The sequence below is a fragment of the Chinchilla lanigera genome, unplaced genomic scaffold (assembly GCF_000276665.1).
Source record: "Chinchilla lanigera isolate Chin_1 unplaced genomic scaffold, ChiLan1.0 scaffold00146, whole genome shotgun sequence".
Lineage (NCBI taxonomy): Eukaryota > Metazoa > Chordata > Mammalia > Rodentia > Chinchillidae > Chinchilla > Chinchilla lanigera.
Window position 1 is genome coordinate 761,354 of NW_004955547.1, and position 20,829 is coordinate 782,182.

General features: G+C 43.3%; 1 protein-coding gene across 5 annotated transcripts in view; it reads right to left on the reverse strand.

The window, feature by feature from the left end:
* Positions 1-20,829, reverse strand: part of Lima1 (LIM domain and actin binding 1) — a 97,493-nt gene that overhangs the window by 31,202 nt on the left and 45,462 nt on the right. For 4 of the 5 annotated variants that reach the window (XM_013508487.1, XM_013508486.1, XM_013508485.1 and 1 more), the window contains exons 3-4: positions 13,080-13,125; positions 5,385-5,846 (exon numbers count right to left, since the gene is read on the reverse strand). In XM_013508487.1, coding sequence (XP_013363941.1) covers positions 5,385-5,846; positions 13,080-13,125 — 508 coding nt within the window. The remainder of the gene's footprint in view (positions 1-5,384; positions 5,847-13,079; positions 13,126-20,829) is intronic. The other variant, XM_013508488.1, reaches the window with a different exon arrangement.

Below are 20,829 nucleotides of genomic sequence, written 5' to 3' on the forward strand. Positions count from 1 at the left end.
ATATAAATTTGGCTCAAGAAAAAGACAACATTTGCTTTGGTCTCTCTTCTCCTATCCAAGGATTCATGTAGACCCACTGTTAGGGCCCAGAACAAAGAGCTAAAGTTTAAGCTTTCCAATCCTTCCCTCACTGTTTGACCATTTCTAACATGGAAGAAGAGGCACTTAATTTTTCACTAACCATATCCTTGATTCTAAAGAGTATGGATTCAAATATCAATGTGACAAGTGAATACTGACTATAACTAGAGCTGATTGGCCAATATTTTCATAAAAGTATGGCCAGAATAGTTACCTCAGCTACCTAAAACCCAAAGCAACTATGTAGGAAATTAGTTATGCTAACTCCTTGTCTGTTTTTGGATTTTTGAGGCAGAGTTTTACTATGTACTCCAGGCAGGCCTCAAACTCAGCCACCCTCCTGCCTCTGCTTTCTGAGTGCTGGGATTACAGCCACGCACCACTGTGCCTGGTTAAAAACGCTAATTCCTGATATTCAGCACATGTCCCCATGCCATTTCCTTTTCTTAGTGATGATTATAGATCATTAGCTCTTATTTAAAACAAAAAGAAAAAAGTCAGAACTCAAATAACATAGCCAGGTGTGGTGGTGCACACCTATAACCCCAGTACTCAGGAGGCTGAGGCAGGAGGAACATTGCGAGTTCCAGACCAGCCTGGGCTACAAAGTGAGCTCAAGGCCCCCTGAACTACATAGGGAGATCTTGTGTCAAAAAGACCAAAAAAACAAAAAAAACCTCAAATAACATACAAATAGTGAAAACTGATTACAGGTTATTTGTCACTTATTCTCTGTACTTGGTTAATAGATAGGTTACTTCAGGTTTAGTTGAGTGGGGTGGTTCTAATTCCTATGAAAAGGCAGTGGACTGAATGTGTAAGCCTTTGAGTGCAACCTCCAGTCCCCCCGACAAAGACTGTGATATATACAAATTCAAGATATAAGATCCCCAAAGTAAAAAGAAAGTCTATGGGTCTATGGGAGAAGCTGAAGGCCTTGCATCAAAGTCTTTCTCCCCGCTGGGGTGGGGCATTGAACAGCGTCATTACAATGAGCTACATCCTCAGCCCTCTTTTTAAATTTTTAAAAATTTTATGTAGGTACAGGGTCTTGCTAGGTCACTAAATTGCACAAGCAGGACTCAAACTTGCGATCCTCTTGCCTCAGCCTCCCAGAGTGGTGGGATTACGGCGTCTTCCCCCACACCTGGCTGGCTGCACAGTTTTGATAAACCTTGAAGGGCATGAAGTTTAGAGGACGAGCAGTCATCCACAGTTTGAGTACAAAATTGTCTATGTGACGAGAAAGGTAAACTGAGTTCATGTGGAAGACCTGAACATTAAATATGGATTAATTTTGAGGCACTGAACGTTTCTGATCAAGGCAGTAATATAATTTAGACTACTTTTAGAAAAATAAGCCAGGCATGCCTGCAATCCTAGCACTCGGAAGGTGGAGGCAGGAGGATCGACAGGGGTTTGGAGGATCAGCGTGGGTTCGAGCCATCTTGGGCTACATAGTGAGTTCAAGGCCAGCCTGGGCTAGAACGTGAGACCCTGTCCCCCAGAAAACTAAATAAACAGACAGAAAGAAAGAGAGGGCTGGGGATATAGCTCAGCGGCATAAGTGCCTGCCTGGCAAGTGTAAGGTCCTGAGTTCAATTCCCGGTACCAAAAAAAAAGAAAGAAAGAGAGGAAAAATAAATAGCTACCGTGAGGATGGATGGGAAGAAATGAGAGGCCAGTGGGGGAGCTGTAATACTGCAGACAAGATGTGATAAGTCTCAACCATGGAACTGGAGGGGACCTGAGGAACAGTCCATAAAGAGGGCAAGTTTGGGGGGTTTAGAAAATGACCTACTGGGGTGGGGAAGGGTGGTGGAAGGAGGCAGGGGAGCAACTGCTTTGGTGATTTTATACCCCAGGAAACTGGGAAATAGCGATGCTTTCAGGGACACCAGAGGCACAGCACGTTTTGTTGGAAAGACGGGGGATTCTTTTTCAGTCTTCTTGAATCAGAAGGCCTAACAAATATTAACAAAGAGAAGTCTGATCTAGCAAACGATTTGGCAGGGGCTGAAGCCTGGGTTAGGAGTTCAGGATTAGAATCGAGATTTTACCTACTAGAATCACGAAATAGATAAGACCATACAAGGAAAGAGAAGACAGGAAGGCAAAATGACCTGTAGAGAAGGGGACAGGAACTGAAGTCATCTTATCATAGACAGCTAGTAGGCAGTCAGACAGACTGGGCCCTCAGGGCGTCAGTGCAGGAGATGAGACTCCACAGGGTGGGGGGGCGCTGGAGGCGCATCCGAAGGTTGAAGTCACAATGGCTACTTCTACACACTTCCCTAGGGGCGAACGGAGGTTGGGATGACCGGTGTCACCCTTTTGAGATTTCCCATGATCTCATGGGCTGGGCCATCCTCCCACCTACTAAGATTAAGAAGAAAACCACTGAGACTAAGACTAAGGCTACTAAAACTAAACAGAAGACTAAGACTACAGATTATTGACCGGGATTAGTGATGTCACCCATGTACCCTTGCTACCACAAGATCAGTATTACCTAAACGACTATACGTGCAATCTTATTGGTTGATCATAACTTTAAGTGGACCGTCGGCAACCCATTCAGGACCCCTCGGGTCTCTCAGGAGCCGTTCCTACTCCCCATTCCTTTTCTCCAATAAATGATCTACTCTTAAGCCCCACTGTTCCTCATAACTCATGCTTTTTGATATCTAGCATTTCCTCTATATCAATAGCAGAAGCAAGGGAGCAAAAGAGACTAAGAAAAGTAGAACTGAGCCAGTTAACTTTACCTTCTATACAGAACTATGATAAACACACTGAGGACAACATATTTGACTGTGTTTTTTCCACTGTCCGTGTACTGCCTGACCCTGTTCAGATGGTTAGTTGAGGTGCAGTACAGTTCTCTAAAATTCAGTTATGAAGCTAGGTGTGGTGGCGCACACCTGTAATCCCAGCACTCAGAAGGCTGAGGCAGGAGGACTGCCATGAGTTCGAGGCCAGCACGGGCTTTAAAGGGAGTTCAACTGACAGCTTGAACGACATAGTGAGACCCTATCTCAAAAAATAAAATTCAACTATGGAACCAAAGAGTCACACAATTTCTACCTAATATAGTCATTCGTCATACTGAAATACCAGTTTCTTAGCTCTGATGAAAGCCTTATCCATGTTAAAGCTGAAATTATATTACCAATAACTAAACTATACCCTGGTTTCAAGCTTGGTTAGTTATTTCCTAACCTACACAAAACTTTTCTTAACACTGACTGAACTGTTGGACAAAACTTTTAAAAGTAGTCCATTTTAAAAGTAATCTATTTCGGGGCTGGGGATTTAGCTCAGCGGCAAAAGCGCCTGCCTGGCAAGCGCAAGGTCATGAGTTCAGTTCCCGGTACCAGAGAAAAACCAAAAAAAAAAAGTAATCTATTTCTTTTAAAAGTAATCTATTTCTAACATGGAAAATTATGCTTATTTAGAAACAGCTATAAAACTAAGGAATGCTTTCCATTCCCTAAACTGTCAATTAAGTGACAAAGGACAAATTAATCAGGAAATTTAATAGGCACACACACTAATACCCAAACCTTAAAAAAGCCCAGGTGAATCTCAGAACTCTTCCCTCTTCCTTGGCCACTGCCATCAGCGACTTAGTAGGATCTTTATTCACATAGGGAGGTTTTTTCCGCTCTGACCAGTCCATAGGAAATGGGCTTGCCCTGACCCATCTCTCGCTAGACACTTACGAGAAAAAAGTCTTTCACCAGATCCTTACACTAATCAGCATTTCTGTTTGCTGCCATCCCAGTCATTTCCTACCTTGGGCCGGTTCTGACACGCACGCGTCTCTCTGCATTGACTCTGCGCTGTGTGCTGGCGGGGCATCACCATGCTCCCTCAAGCAAGGTCTGTGAGGGAGACGCGCAGCAGTGCTCTGAGTCACAACAAAGCCCCTTCCTTTCTATTTAGGATTTCTGGGGTATTTTCCTTCCACTGAAAATTCTTTCTATTTAAATTTTTAAAAATCTTTTGTTATGGCCATAAAGGAGAAAGGAGGAACTGGCAGACCTAAGGGACCAAAAACTAGGTGGGAAGAGAGTTTAAGAAAAGTCATAAAACTGCTTTGTGGTTGCATCTCTTGCCAACTGGCTTCACTATTAAAGCACAGCTAAAGCTCATGCAGGGAAAAGGGTTCTAGCTTTCTAAACCTTTGAAAATTCTTCCTAGGCCTTCAAAGAGATGATCCCCAAACACTCAAGAACTTCCCTAGGCAGGAAAATAGCAGGCACAGCAAGTTACAGGACAGAACTGACAAAACCACAGCGAACATACTTCAGCTGTGGGCTATCGGCTACAGGATGAGTTATCCACTTTTTATATCAGAAAGACTGCTTCATACTATTGCCTCCCAATAGGAATTTGGGCCAAATACTTAGCTTTAAAAAAAACAGCTTTCCCATACAGATGGAATCTACAGTAAATGATGGCTTTGCTGCCCATCGAATCTGTTTATTTCATTATGACTGCTGTACCAAACCAACCCTGCATACAAAGCCAGATACGCAGGAAAGTATGAGAACGCTGGAAAAATTGACCAGCGCTGCGGCCCCTGGATTGTGTTATAAATCCCCAGCATATGTAACTCATTTTCTAGTTAAGTAATTCCCTCTGGGGACTCGGTCTGCAATCCACATGAAGGATCAAATTTCATTAGCAGTTGTAGGAAAATGCAACCCTGTACATTTGCAAGTCAAAACTCCTGAAAGCAACAGCTAGTCTAGCTATCTCCATTGATTTTTTTCTGGGAGAGGATTTTAGCTGATAGAAAACATTTGTTGGAAGGCACAGATGAGGAAGTTGAGAAGAAGAGAAGGGATTCAGCTAGCAAATAGACAAGTAAGCCTCAGTCTTAATGTTAAACTCTGGCCTTAACGCTCCTCCTGCAGCTGTGTCCAGGCAGAGGCCGATTCAGCAGTAATTCCACCCCCAAGGCTACGAGCGACAAAAGGCACAGGAAGACAGACTAAAAGGGCAAGTGTACAAAAACACACAATCCAATCAGGGTCCCACGCTCTTCATTTCTAGATATAAACCTGAACCCCAGTAGGAGACTGATTTAACTTGAAATTGGGTCAGAGACATAACAAGTCTTAGTACCATATCTATGTAAATAATCCAAGACTTCCTATTAACTCATCTAACTTGAATGAAAAGACATATACGAAGCACATATTCAACTCTACTCCAGTTGTCCAGATTAGAAAAACAGCTTTGTTTAGTTCATTAAACGACCTTATCGAATGTTAGACCTGCCCAATCCTTACCTTGGTCTGAGCTGGTTCACCTTTCTCAAACATCATCTTAAGCCTGTTCAGTGGGACATTGTATTTCTCTATCTTGCTCAAAGCTTCTGTGTTCTCGTTGATTTCAGATTTCTCAACTTCATGTCTGGCATCTCCCAGACAATTTTCCATGTTGTCACTTCTGGTTGTGTAGTCTTTCAGATCTCCGCTGTCCTCAGGGTGACACTGACGCTGAATACGGGGTTCAGGGCGTGATCCAAATCTAGGTCTGGGCTGGGTCTGTCGGTCGTGATCAGCTCTGGCTCCAGAAGTGGAGCTGCTTGTCACTTCGGCAGGAGGGTGGTCGACTCTGTGCCTAATCTCAGAGCTGCTGTTTCGCACCAGGTCTGTGTGCAGCTCTGCTCCCGGCGCTGGGTTCTCCCACTTCTTCTTTAACACAGTCAGGGCTCCCCTTCTAAAGTGCTGGGGGAGATTTTCAGTGTTCTAGAAGAACAAGAAGTCAGTGCCAGTTATAACTTGCCTGCTGAAACAGTCAAACATGCTCTTTGTAAAATGAAAGTTGCTTCAGACAGCTGTGAACAGTTATAGCCCTGCCACATGGAGCAAGCATCCACCCCAGGACAGGGAGAGGGGAAGAGAGAAAAAGTCAGGAGCTGAAGCAGGAAGTGATAAAACAGGATAGCCTTATAAGGACAAAATGAGAAGAAAGAACAGCCCAGATCTCATGCTAGTTACACTGGAGATGAGAGATTTTTTTGTCCAGACTCATGTGAAAAGTAAGAAAGAAAAATCAAAATACAGGGTACTTTAAATATTGTAGCTATATATTAATAACAATTCATTAAATTATGCCAAAAGGTTATGTGATGAATTCTATTTTTTTTTTCTTTTAAAAATAAGACAAAGATGGAGTATAGCTGACTATATAATAACAATAATTATGGATAGTTGCATCAAGGACTGAAACTATTTCTAGAAATCTAAAGAAGGCACCAGGCTTTCATAAGTATTGGCATAAATGGCATTTAGTTATATCTAACACAATTTCCATGTATATAAACTTAAAAAAAATTTTTTTTTAGGTGCTAAGGATTGAACCAGCCAAGGCCTTGTGCATGCTATGAAACTGCCCTACCACTGAGCGACACCCCTAGTTCTCCCAGCTTATTTTTACATAAGAATTTAATTCTTTTCCCTTTTTCTTCTCTAAATGTTTATGTCTCACTCCTCAGTTCCTATTTTACAGATAGTTTGGTTGAAAACACGTAGAAAACACAACCACTACCCAATCTCCTGTTCAAAGTACGCACACTTACACATCTGAGAGTTTACTTTCTCCTGGGTCACAATGGAATTTGTACATACAAGGCAGAAAGCAATCTGGACATTGTCACTGCCGCTGTAGAATAATAGAGGAAACGTGCTCGCTGAAGTAAAATTACATGCCTCATGCGTTGAAGGGTCTCCTCACTAAACTGAACAGCACCTTTCCAACAAACTGCGATCGGCAGTACCTTCTCCAGCCCTGCAGTCTGGGCTCCCCGCGCTTTCAATTAAGAAAGAAAGGACAAACAACCCAGGACTGAAAGACGTCAGGGAATTAGGCAGGATTAGTAGCTATATTGGGAATTAAGTCTCTCGCCCTATTGCTCTTCTGAATACACTGAAGAGCCACTTCATCAAGCAGCAAGAAGGGTGGAAAAAACAAAGTTAGAGAACATCTGCTTCATCCCAGTGTTTAAATCATAGCTTACAAGATGATTCACCGAAGGAAGGAAGTAGGGATCAGAGATAGCAGCAGCATAAAAAGTTTTTGTTGAGAAGGAAAAAAGGTTTCCTTTTTGATGGGTGTGGTGATATGCTTCCCCAGTTCCAGCTATTAGGAAGGCTGAGGCAGGAGCATCACTGAAGTCCAGCACAAGACCAGACTGGGCAACACGGTGACACCCTCCCCGTCCCAACAAGCAGCCCGAAGGCTGGGGTTTCAAGCCAGCAGCACTCTTGGCCCTACTGCTTCATGCCGCTGGGGGGACGACTCACTCCGGCCTCCCTCTCGGCCTGTCCTGCCATGCCCACACCAGGCCTTGAGACCTAGGACAGGGTTTGTCTTGGTCACTGGACAGTGCTTTGCTCAGATGTATATCATGGGGATCAAATATATTTGTTGGTATGGAAAGATGATCATATTTTTTTCTTCAGTACCAGGAATCAAACTCAGGACCTTGCATGCGCCAGGCAGGTGTTTGTGCTGCTGAGCTATATCCCCAGCCTGATCATAAGATATTTTTGAATTAAAAAAAAGAAATGATAAGTCAGTAGGATCCTTTTTTTTTTTTTCTTTTTGAGACAGGTTCTCGCTATGCAGTTCAGGCTGGCCTTGAGTTCACTTTGTAGCCCAGGTTGGTCTCAAACTCGCAATGATTCTCCAGTGTCAGCCTCCCAAGTGCTGGGATTATAGGTGTGTGCTACCATGCCCCGCCCTATCTTATAAGATATATACTATTTTATAAGATATATACATATTTATAAATATGAGGAGAGAAAAGGAGTCTAGAAGTTCACAAGTTGTCTTTGTGTATTTTACTTTTTGGTTTGGTTTGGCTTTTTGAGACAGGGTCTCACTATGTAGCCCAGGCTGGCCTCAAACTCATGACGATACACCTGCCTCAGCCTCCCCAAGTGCTGAGATTATAGGCATGCACATGCCACTGCACTCCATTGTTTTGTTTTTTAGAGACAGGGTCTCGATATGTAGTCTAATCTGATCTTGAAGTCTGTATGCCACCCAGGGCTGGCTTCAAACTAGCTATATATCCTAAGTTGGCCTTAAACTTTCGATCCTCTTGCCTCAGCCTTCTGAGCTGTGGGATTACAGGCATGTGCCACCAAGGCCTGGCTCACAAGTTATCTTTGGACAATGGATTATTGCACTTGTCTTCTTTTTACAATAAACACATATTTATTAAATAATAAACATGAATACGGAAACAAAATTATATATCACCTTCCAAACACAGAAAAAGCTTTCACGGAAGTATTAAATAAATTTGCTGTTACTGTAAGCCATGCGAAAACTTTCACTTCCACTTTACTTGAGATAAGCAGGAAGAGAGAAATTTAGGTGGGAGAGTGCCAACAGCGCCTCAAACAAGGCCAGGGTGGATGACATCCCCACAGGGAGCATTTTTAGGAGTAAGTATGCTCTTTCATTAAAAGGATCTCCTGAGGACACAAGTTCAAGAGTGTTGAGGCGGGGGCGGAGGGTGTGTGGGGGACGAAAGGGAGAAGGGCAGGGCAATGTGGTCCGACAGCATTAAAGACCACACCCTTCGATCACTCCCAGGAGCACAGCCCGGGCCTGGCCGTTGTCCAAGGCTTTCAGGTGTGAGGCAAGCAAAGATGGGGAAGAAAGAGAAGCAAGTGGTTGCAGAAAAAAAAAAAGCAATAAACACAACACCATAAAACGGAATATGACACCCAGAGGCTTGGGTTAGCACTGGATAATGGACTACAGATCATTTATGTTTTCTTCTCCTATTTTGTATCATCTACAATGAACATTCATTGCCTGCATAGTCTACCTCCATCCAGCCATGGGACCTTGGATAAGTTTCTTTTGCTTTCTGGAAATTACTATACAGGGGCTACCACGAGGAGTACATGAGACTATATCAATATATGTAGTATGCTAGGGGTGGGGGTGCACACCTGTAATCCCAGCATTTGGGAGGCTGAGGCAGAAGGGTCACTGTGAGTTCAAGGCCATCCTGGGCTACAGAGTGAGATCCTGTCTCAAAAAAAAAAAAAAAAAAATATGGGCCAGGGATAAAGCTCAGCAGCAAAGCACCTTGCTTGGCAAGCACAAGGTCCTGAGTTCAAGTCCTGGTACAAAAAATATATATATATGACATAAGTAGGCACCCTGTGAGTGGTAACAATTATTATTAAATGAATGGCGCTCCCTGTTCCTTCAGTTACCCCTCACAATGTGACCAACCACGGTCACTCGCGGTGCCTAGCCGTGCCCCGAATCCTGAACTTGGGTTACAGGCTCCTACTCTCCTTTCTACTTGCTGCCTACGGTAGAGGTGCCGGAGGCAAAGTGAAATTCTAGTTGATGTCATGTGCATCAAGGTTCTAACTCTTCCCTAAGTATTTTCTTAGAAGAAGGCACTGGGTGTGAAGGAGGTTGAAAATGTAACAGTCACATTGTTACACTATACAGCCTCCTTCCTCACAGTGACACCCAGGACCCTGTTCGTCGTACCCGGCAATCCTGAGAACACTGGCAGATGGCGCCTCTGAAAACTGGCTTCCCGAATCTAGATCTCACCAGTGTCCTTCCTGCGCAGCATGCGACTTAAAATCGGGCTAAGTCAGAGATCTGCCGCTCAGATATATGATGTCGGATAAGCCCTTTGCCTTAAATGGACTATCATGCTCAAATCATAGCAGGGACATTTTCACTTTCAAGGAAGTTGTCTAGCAAGATACACATGGGCTTCCTGGACACGGCCTCCAAGGGAGGGAAGAAATTCCCCCGCTGCGAGCATCTCGAAGAAGTAGCAGCACTTGCTATTACTGGCCACTTCCCCTTTTGAAAATTCCTCCCTTCCAAGTTTTCTGCCACCTTCCTTGTAGCCAGGTGTCTTTCACTTTCTCTGGCCATTCCTCAGCTTATTTACAGTCTTCTCCTCTGTCCCTCAAAGTTTGCTCCGGGTCCACTGTGTGCATACTTTCTATAGCTGTCCACCCCCTGGTTTCACCCACAAACTGTCTGTTTGTGAATTACGGTCTATAACTCTAACAAGATCTCTCTCCTTATCTACCAATTCTACCTGGACATCCCCTAGGCATCTTGTCTGTTTGAGACAGGGTCTCCTTTTGCGGTCCAGGAAGCCTTGATCTTACTATGTAGCCCAGGCTGTCCTTGAACTCACAGTGAAACTCCTCCCTCAGCCTCCAGAGCCCTGGGATTCCAGGCGTGCGCCCCTACATTGGGCTTCCATAGGCATTTTAAGCGCATCCTGACTATGGCTGAAGTCTTTCCTTTTCCCTTCATGCCTTACTCTCCTCACTTGTTTTTTTTGTTCATTTTTCCTGAGTTTTCTGCCTCGGGGAATGTGACAATTCTTCATCCCTTTAGTGGGCCCATTCTCTTATGTGTTCATGCTAGGCATGTGCTGTTTCCTCTAAGTGCAACTCCTCTGCCATTCCTTGCCCCCTGGCTTGGCTAATGCCTACTGGTCCTTTAGGGTGTGGTCAGACATCACTTCTGGGAAATCTTCGTTGATGTAGCACAGTCCAGGTCATGGGTCTCTTTTAAATTCTCCCCTAAAACCCTATTTCTTTGATGTGAAACTTAACACATTTAGACTGTAAATTTTTCAAACTCTCAGACCGAAACAGTCTGCTGAAGGCAGGAAATACATCTCATTCCTCTGTGTCTTCTGCACATGGTACGTACGAGATGCTCCACCGATGTTTGCCTGTGCTCATCCCTCTCTGTCTGAACCCAGTGTGCTCAGGGCTTCATCCCTGCACTCCAAAGCCATTCCCGGTGACCACTTCCTGTTGCCAGACATGACGGGCGATTCTCAGCTTAGTTACGCCTGACTCTGTTCATTCTCCCGGTAGAAAGGTTTGCTTCAGTGGGTGGCTGGAACTCCCTGCTCCCATGTCTACTGCCCCCCTCGCTGTCGGCTCTTTCCCCGCTGATTCTGCCTTATCTTGCCAATTCCTGAGTCCAACCTGAGACTTCCCCTCTCACTACGATCATTTCCAAAGTTATTTCATGCATCTCACGTAAATACCACTGACACTGTCACACACATCCATTTCCCCAGCCCAGATCTCTTCTAATTCAAGACTGGGACAGCCAAGCGTCTTCTTGTCATTTCTACTTGGATGTCTTCGTGAAGTACTTCAGATTTAACATGTTCAAAACTGAGCTTCTACGAATTCCCCTACTCCGCACCTGCTTTTACTGCAGTCTTCCCCATCCCAATTGATGGCATTTTAATGTAACTTAATAGTATTTGAGTCAAAAACATCATTGTCATCCTTGATTCTTCTCTCTTCTATATAAATGCTGACCACTTCTCACCTGCACCACAGCTACTCCAATCCAATTCATTACCATTTCTTTCCTAAATCATTATAACAGCTTCTTCCTTGGTCTCTATGCTTCCACCATCGTTCCTCTATACTCTTTGGTCTTCTTTTAAAAATTAAATCAGATCACATCAGTCTTTTGCACCCCAACACCCTGAAGGCCTCCTTCCCTTCAAAGTTAAAGCCAAGGTCCTTTCAGTGACCCCAGGCCTTTTTCAAGTCCTCAGATACTGCTCAAAAGAACTGCCTTGGCTGTTTCTTCCGCTGGATTCTTTCTTCTCTCTGGCTCTGACCTCAAATCTCTGCTCAAATATCACCGCAGCGGAGGCCCACACCCGAACTCTACCCACCTTACCCGCTTCACAGCGCTAGGCCAGTTGCTCCCTGACACATTTCTTTGCTGGCTGCGTCTCCCACTAGAATGTAAACTCCATGCGGAAGGAGACGCGGCCCAGACGCTTAGTCCTTAGATCGGTGCTGGGCAGGGATCACGTGCTCTGTGAAAACTTGCCAAATAAATGAAAGGAGGAGGAGGAAGGGAGAACTGAGGCAGGAGAGAGAAGGGCAGAAGCAGCAAGCAGCTGAGTGAAGTGGCAGTTTTTTTCATACGATGAAGATCCCTTTTCAACTTACAGGGAAATTAGGTGAAGGCGGGTATTACCCCCTTAGAACAAACTGACAAGAGCATGTTATGCACTGAATAGGTTAGGTACTGCAAACTTCCAGCAGGATGTTTTTGTAATACCAGTCAAATTAAAGACTTCTTGTTTAAATGAGTTGTTTTTTTCTTTGTAAGATTAAATGAAGGTGCTCGGGTGTTGTGGTGCACACCTGCCGTCCCAGTTACAGGGGAAGCCAAAGCAGGAGGGATCACCTAAGTCCACAAATTTAAAACCAGCCTGCGGGGCTGGGGATTTAGCTCAGCGGCACAGCGCCTGCCTGGCAAGCACAAGGTCGCGAGTTCGATTCCTAGTACCAGAAAAAAAACAAAATAAAAAATAAAAAATAAAACCAGCCTGGGCAACCTACTGAGACTCACCTCAAAAAAGATTAAATCAAGCAAGACTTCAAAACAAATACATTAGCCAGTCCAGCTGGGAGTCAGCAAGCAGGGAGAGTGGAGGATGGGGACTGGCTGGGAGCTTAACCTGGAGGTTTTTGTCTTTGATGAATCCTGCAGCTAAGAAACTTGCTAACTAGATTGAGTCCACAAGTATGCTTTAAACAGAGAACCCAGAGGATGATAGTATGTAGCTGCATAACTACTTCCATTTAAATACATCAATAGAGACATCCTGGTTGTCTGATTTGGAATAAAGGGTAGTGGCCTAGGAAACCCTGTTCTCGCATAGTAGAAGTGGTGAGCCATCTTCACTGACCTCAGGCGAAGCATTTGGCCTTATAGCCTTCACTCAGCACAGGAAAGACAACAGGGCGAGACCCTCAGGGAAGACATAAGGCTCCCTGCACCTGAGCCAAATTCTCCTGGGCAAATGGCTCACAAACCAGACCAGCTGGCACCGTGGTCCCGCAAAGCTGCAGGAGGCTCGGCCACACAGCTAGCTCAGGAAGTTACATGTGCCTGGGGCTCTGAGTACTTACGCTTTTCTTCTTTTCCATGTTTGCCTCTTCAGCCGCTTTCTGGTACCTTCACAGAAGAGGGGGGAGGGAAAGTCCTCAAATTAAACTCACATTCTTTTTTTTTTTTTTTTAAACAGGGTCTCCCTATGCAGTTCAGGCTGGCCATGAGCTCACTTTGTAGCCCGGGCTGGCTTTGAACTCGTGGATCCTTCTGCCTCAGCCTCCCACATGCTGAGATTACAGGTGTGCGCCACCACACCCAGCTAAACTTATATTTGTATTCTTTTAATTTTTAACAAAATTGCTGCTGCATACCTATTTCTGCCAGCATTTGTCTTTATACAAGACAGTAGAAAATGGAGCAGCCCTTGCTTCCTGGGGCTGGTCCAGGCATCTGCTTTGATACAACAGAAAGATTCACGTGGGTGAGGGTCAAATGCTGGGAAACAAGTGGGCAGAGCCGAAAGTCTGGGGTTTAAGACCCAGTTTTGTGACTTATTAATTGTGATCTCTGACAAGTCACTTAACTTCTCTAAGCCTCAGTTTCCTTATCTAGAAAACGACTTACAACCTATCATAGTTGTTGGGAAAATGAATGACATCACATATATAAAAATGCTTTGGAATTAGTCAAGCAAATATAACACTGCATTAATTTTAAGATGCACCTACACACAGTAATGTCTCTGAAATCCTAGAATCATTGTCGGCCAGATGGTTGAGAGATAGTCACAATGCCTGTACATGTCTGAATTTAGTCTAAGTTACTAATACCGTCATTTTAGTTCAGTTTTGTTTTGTTTTTTGGTGTACTATTTTTTTTGTTGTTGTTCTTTTTGAGACAGGGTCTTGCTATGCAGCTCAGGCTGGCCTTGAGCTCACTTTGAACTTGCAACAATCCTTCTGCCTCAGCCTCCCGAATTTGCTATGTTTTTTTATTCACTATGTCCTTCAGGTTGGCCTTGAACTCACTATGTAGCCAAGACTGGCCTTGAACTCGAAGTGATCCTCCTGCCTCAGCTTCTTGAGTGCTGGTATTGCTGATGTGAGCCACGGTACCTGGTTCAGTTATGTTTTTTGTTTGTTTTGTGGTATTAATGACTGAACTCAAGGCTTTCACATTCAACTATATCTCCAGGGATTCTGATGTTTTAATTTTGAGACAGGGTCTTGCTGAGTCACTAAGTTTCCCCGGGTAAGCTTGAACTTGGAATTTCTTCTTCCTTAGTCTCCCAGAGTGCTGGGATTACAGGCATGTAATTAACAGAAATTAACAAGCAACTCACTAAGGGCACAGCTAGTTATACATATTTGATGGCCTGGCATTCGTTCATTCATTTAGAAATGGGGTCTCACTTTGTTGTTCCTCCTACCTCAGCCTTCCCAACGCTGGTATCACAGGAATTGTGTTGCATCTGTCTACAGCTCATTTTAAGTGCCACTTAAAATGCCTTTTAAAATATTATATCCCAGCACTTGGGAGGCTGAGGCAGGAGGATCATTGCAAGTTTGAGGCCAGTCTGGGCTACAAAGTGAGTTCAAGGCCAGCCTGAACTGCATAGCGAGGCCTTGTCTTTAAAAAAAAAAAAAAAAATGTATATATATATCTATATATCTATATATATATAATAAAATAAAATACAATATTATGAGTCAAATCTTGGAAACAGCCCAAATGCCTATCAACCAATGAATGGATAAGAAGATGTAGCTTTTTTATACAACAGAGTACTACTCTGTCATAAAGAAGGATAAGCTTGAGACATTTCTAGCTAAATGAATGCACCTTGGGACCATACTCTTAAGTCAAATAAATCAGATACACATGTTCAAGTATCACAGGGTTTCTCTGGTGTAAGAAACTGACACTGTAAATAAGGACCAAAATGTATAATGGATATTAGGAAATGGGAAGAAAATGTTCAAATGAGAAAGGGAACAAGGGAGGCAGAGGGAGAAAGAATGGACAGGGAAAAAAGGATAGAAGGAAAAAATGGAAACAAATACCTTTTGTAAATAAAGAGCAGAAGAGGGGCTGATGGGAGGCGCAGGGAATGGAGAAAAAGAAGAAGCAAGACATACCACATGCAGGTACAAATTCCTTATGGTGAATATTATCATTATGTATATCTAAAATGTACCAATAAAATAAAAAATTAAAAAAATATCGTTTTACATTGAAAGAAAAAAAATTTTTTTATGTATGTGCTATGGCTTGGGTGAGTGTCCCTTCGGGGTCATCTACTACACGCCTGGCCCCAGCAGGGTTCTACTCGGAGGCAGGAGGGCCCAGTGAGAGGTCTGAGGTCACTGCGCCCTCCCAGGGGGCTGCGGCGCCTGGTCTCTTCCTGCTCCTTTCTCTTGCTCCTTGATTCACACAGAAGTGTCTCCGAGCTCCTGCCTTGATGCTGCTCCCGCCTGAGGCCCAGAGCAGCGGGGCCACCGCCTTAGACTGGAGCCTATAAAACCATGGGCCAAAATAAACCTTTCCCCTGTATTTTTTATTGATATTCTTTTTGGTTTTTGTGATGTTGGGGGTCAAACCCAGGGCCTTTACTACTCAGTCTTGTCCAGCCCAAACTTTTTATAGGTTAATTATCTCAGGCATTTCATTGTAGTGACAGATAGCTGACTAACATAGGATGTGTAAGAGCATAAGAAAAGCGTATGTGACAGGCAAGCATTGGTCAGTTTAGCATTTGTAAAGTGAAGTACAAAATAGTGGTAAATACTATTGTTACAGGGGTGATAGCAAAACCTCCAAATATAAGGGAAATATTACAACTGCCAACCTGTTAGATGTCTGATATGCAGAGTTTCTCTTCTCTAAAAATCAAAGAATGAATTCTAGGAACAACGGAGGTTAAGAGTAGGAAGATATTTATTGAAAGAGAAAGATATAGCTCCTGAGAGGCAGGAGGGAGCCCAAATGGGCTGTCCCAGCAACCCCCTCTAAAGGGAAATTTTGGGGCTGGGGATTTAGCTCAGCGGCACAGCACCTGCCTGGCAAGTGCAAGGTCGTGAGTTTGATTCCTGCTACCGGAAGAAAAACAAAACAAAACAAAAAAAAAAAAAGGGAAATTTTATAAAGCAATACACACCATGGTATGGTAGGTTACAGCTATGCTTAACCAATAAGAATACAAGTACAGTCACGTAGGTAATAGTGATCCAGTGGGACAACAAGTCACGTAACAAGGGTGCATGGAAAGAACAAAGACTTTTTCTAGGATACGATGGGTCCAGAGGTCTTGGTCACCCACGGGGGTGACTGATGTCTATCTAGGCTTCATTAGGCCTGGTGTTTGTCCTTTGAGGAACTATACAAGCCTGGTCATCTCGTCTTTATCTTGAGGCCTGGTCTCCAACAGATGCGTCTCTGGCCGCAGCTGAGAAGTGTTTCACCTTTGTCCTGGCTCCTTCAAGGGCCTCCCCCTATCTGACTACCTTATTTCTGCCTACCTTAACTGTCTGTAATACTATAGTTGATGATATCTTAGATCTGGTAAATAAGCATATGAAATTTTATTTTTGAATGTTAAATTACCTTTGTAATTTATCATTTTTACCGCATGGATAAGAAGATCCTGAGAAGGAATCCAAGTCCCAGGACTTCCCACAGAGGATCAGGTTTTCTCCATTTTAAGACTTAAGAGGCCTGGCAGCAAATCTCCAAACCGCACATAACAAGCTCAGCTTGGCTTCCCCTAGGTCTGAGGCAAGCAGGGCGGGCGGCACTGTTCCTTGCAGACGCCCCACAAGTCCCTCTCCTGCCCCTGCAGGCCATGGGCCCAGAGCCCAGTGCGCACAGCAAAGGGCGGTGTGACAGGGCGCTTTTTCTCCACCTTGGGGTACACTGTCTGCATTCAGAAGCATCTGGGGAAGGAGGCGAGAGGAGAAGGAAATGCCAGAAAGAGAAAGGTCCCACCACTCCGCCAAAGCCAGCTTTCACTCCTAACTGCTGTCAGGAGCTCAGAACTTCCCTACATATTGCACAGCAATCTTCACCCGGAATGGAAGCCAGAGACGGGCCCTCGTTCTGGGCCTGAGGCTTACTCACTGAGCGACCCAGGTGGTGTGGCTTCTCTTAAGTCTCACCTAAAAAAATCAAGTAACTATCTGATAGCATATTCCAGTCCTAACAGTATTTAATTGTTCTGTCTTTTTCAAGACAAGGTCTCACTATGTAGTTCAGGCTGGCCTCAAACTCACAGTGATCCTCCTGCCTCAGCCTCCCAAGTGCTGGGATTCCAGGCATGCGCCACCATACTTGGCAATTTAATTTTAACAGTTAGAAATTAACAAGCAACTCACTCACTATTAGGATACTGCTCTGCAACTGACCAGAGCTTTCTAATGGGATAAGGTGAAGGCACCTCCAAAAATCTCTGGCACTCATTAACCACGAGTACGAACACAGTGAAAGGTGAACTGCTATCATTCAAGTGACAAGGCAGAAAGATACCTGAAACTCAGAAACAAAAGGCTAATTTTCCTCGCTGGGCATGGTGGGCCACACTGGGAGGCTGAGGTAGCAGGATCACAAATTTGAGCCCAGCCTAGGTACGCAACTTACTGAGAGCCTGTCTCAAAATGAAAAAGAAAGGGGAGGTGGGAGCCTGTGGATATAGCTCAGTGGGAAGGTCCTGATTCAAATTCTAGAATCTTTCTCTCACACACAGTCAGACAGACAGACACACAGACAGACACACACACACACACAGCTCGTTTCCCTAGAATATAAAAAAATTCTATTAACAGAAAAACAACTACATAGAAAAATCAGCAAAGATATAAACACACACTTCACAAAAAAAGAACAGATAGGAAAATAAAATTTTAAAAAGCTAATATGCTCCACCAGTGAATATATAAGAAAATGGGTTCTGGTTCACACAGCTGGTAAAAAGGTAGACTGGTGATACCTCCAAGGCCGGCATTTGGCCAAAATTACAAAGGTACAAGTGCTACATTCTGTCCCTGCAGTTTACCCTACAGATGTTCTCACACAAGGGTAAGTGTGGTAACATCTCACACTTTTTTTATGCTATATCATTTTTATGCTATATCATTTATTGTAGTATTAACTGTACTAGCAAAAGACAACCTGAATGCCCATTAGTAGAGGACCTCCAAGTGTGGTGGTGCACGCCTGTAACCCCAGTACACAGGAAGCTGAGGCAGGAAGGATCACACAAGTCTGAGGCCAGTCTGGGGTACACAGTGAATATCAAGACCAGCCTGAACTATTTAGTGAGACTGTCTTGGAAAACCCATTAGCACAGGATCAATAAAGAAATTATAATGTGTTTGTGTAAGGGAGTAATTTGCAGCAATAAAATGGACAAAGAAAAGAAGTGAATAATATGCATGCTCTCAATGTATACTACTTACAAGTGATTAAAAGGGTGAATTTTATGTCATTTATACTTTACTTCAGTTAGACAAAAGTGTTGTTCTGGCCTGAAGACAGATACAGACTATGGGATAGAAGAGACAGCCCAGAAACAAAACCTCACATACAACTGTATACAGTTAAATGATTTTCAAAAGCAAGTCAAAACCACCCACAAGGGAAAGGTCAGCTTTTTAACAGTGGTGCTGGGAAAACTGAATATCCACAGGCAAAATAATAAAGTTGGATCCCTACTTATACTATGAACAAAAATTAAGTCAAAATGTATCAAAACTTTAAATGTAAGAGATAAAACTATAAAATTCTCAGAGGAAAACAGAAAAGCTTCAGGACATTGGATGTGGTAATGATGTCTTGGATAGAATACCAAAAGCAAAGACAAAAAAGAAAAGATGAACTGAACTTCAACAAATTAAAAACTTATGGCTCCAGGAGTGGTGACGCACATCTATAATCTCAGCACTTAGGAGGCTGAGACAGGAGGATTGCTACATGTTCCAGGGCAGCTTGGGCTACATAGTGAGTTCAAGGTCAGCCAAACTACATAGCAAGACCTTGTATAAAGAAAAAACAAAAACTTATGTGCATCAAATGATACTGTCAACAGTTAGGCATGGAGACACATGCCTATAATCCTAGCACTCCAGAGGCAGAGGCAGAGGCAGAGGCAGGAGGATTGCTGAGTTTAAGGCCAGCCAGGACTACATGGTGAGATTTTGTCTTCAGCAAAACAGAAAAAAATAGGACACTGTCAACAAAGTGAAAAGTTCCCATGGAATGGAAAAACATATTTGGAACTCATATATCTAATAAGGGATTAATTTCCAAATTATGCAAATTTTAAAAAATAACACAGCTGGGAAATTATTATATATATTCTGTATCTTTCACCATTTTAGAAAGAAACTCAAAGTTTTCATTCAAGAAATGTTTCTTGATGCATACTATGTTCCAAACACTACAGAAAATGTTGTAAAAAGAAATAATCAAAATATTCATTAGGCAGTTAAAGTTTATTACCTGGAAAAATATGTAGTGAAAGAAAATACTTCGTTCTATCAAAGTCATTCATATTCACAGGAGGTCATTTTGTTACAAATTGTGGACCATGGCATCATTTTGAATTTTTTTTTTTGGTACCAGGAATCTAACTTAAGACCTTGTGCTTGCCAGGCAGGTGCTGTGCTGCTGAGCTATATCCTGGCCCCCATTTTATTTTTATTTTTATTTATTTATTTATCTTTTTGAGATAGGGTTTCGCTATGCAGTTCAGTCTAGTCTTGAGCTCACTTTATAACCCAGGCTGGTCTCAAACTTGCAACGTTCCTCCTGCCTCAGCCTCCCGAGTGCTGGGACTGCAGTATGCGCCACCATGCCTGGCCCCCCATTTTAAATTCTTTTGTAGTAGAGCTAGTGATAGGCATTTAGAAAACAGAAACCTTAAAATCTTTACTTCACATCTACAGATTCAGAGCTTGCCATTCTGAATCTTTTTAAATAGAAGGGTTGTGGGTGCATAAAAGAATGTTTAAACTGTAAGAATTTGAATAAAAATTAGATTCTGAAAAAAAAATAACCAAAATAGATCTAATTCCTACCCTCAGACAGCTTACATTTAGACATTAAAATGAGTAAACACACAAATACATGCAGAGTGATAAGAAATAGAAGAGTATTATTAAACAACATAATAAAAGAACCAGCTCAGAAAGGAGAGAAGATTAAGGTAAACCTCACGTTATTTAGCCTGATTAGATCATTCCACAGTATATTCACGGACTGAAACATCACATTGTGGCCGGCATGGGGGCGCACACCTGTAATCCCAGCGCTTGAGAGGGTGAGGTAGGAGGATCACGGTGAGTTCAAGGCCCGCCTGGGCTACATAGTGAGTTCCAGGTCAGCGTGAACTGCACAGTGAGAGCCTGCCTCAAAAACAAACACATAAGAGAAATATCACATTGTACCTCATAGACATACATAATTATTATCAATTAAAAAACAAAAAAGTGAGCCTTGCTGAGGAAATGACCTTAGGCCGAGTTTGACCAGGAGTTATAACCAGGCAGAAAGAGGTGAGAGAAGCAGCCGAGGCCAGGAAAAGAACACATGAAAGCTGTTAAGGCAAGAAAGCGTGTCAAGTGCACTGGGCACGCAAACAATGCCGGGGCCGCCACAGCACAGGGAGGAAGGGGAAGGGCAGGTGAGGCTGGCAGGTAGGGCGGGGAGCTGTGTAGGTCAAGCTAAGATGCTGGATTTAGTGAGGTTCAATGTGTTGCCATTCATCTCATTCATGTATTTTTTTTTTTTTTTTTTTTTTTTTTTTTTTTTTGGTTTTTCTCCGGTACCAGGAAC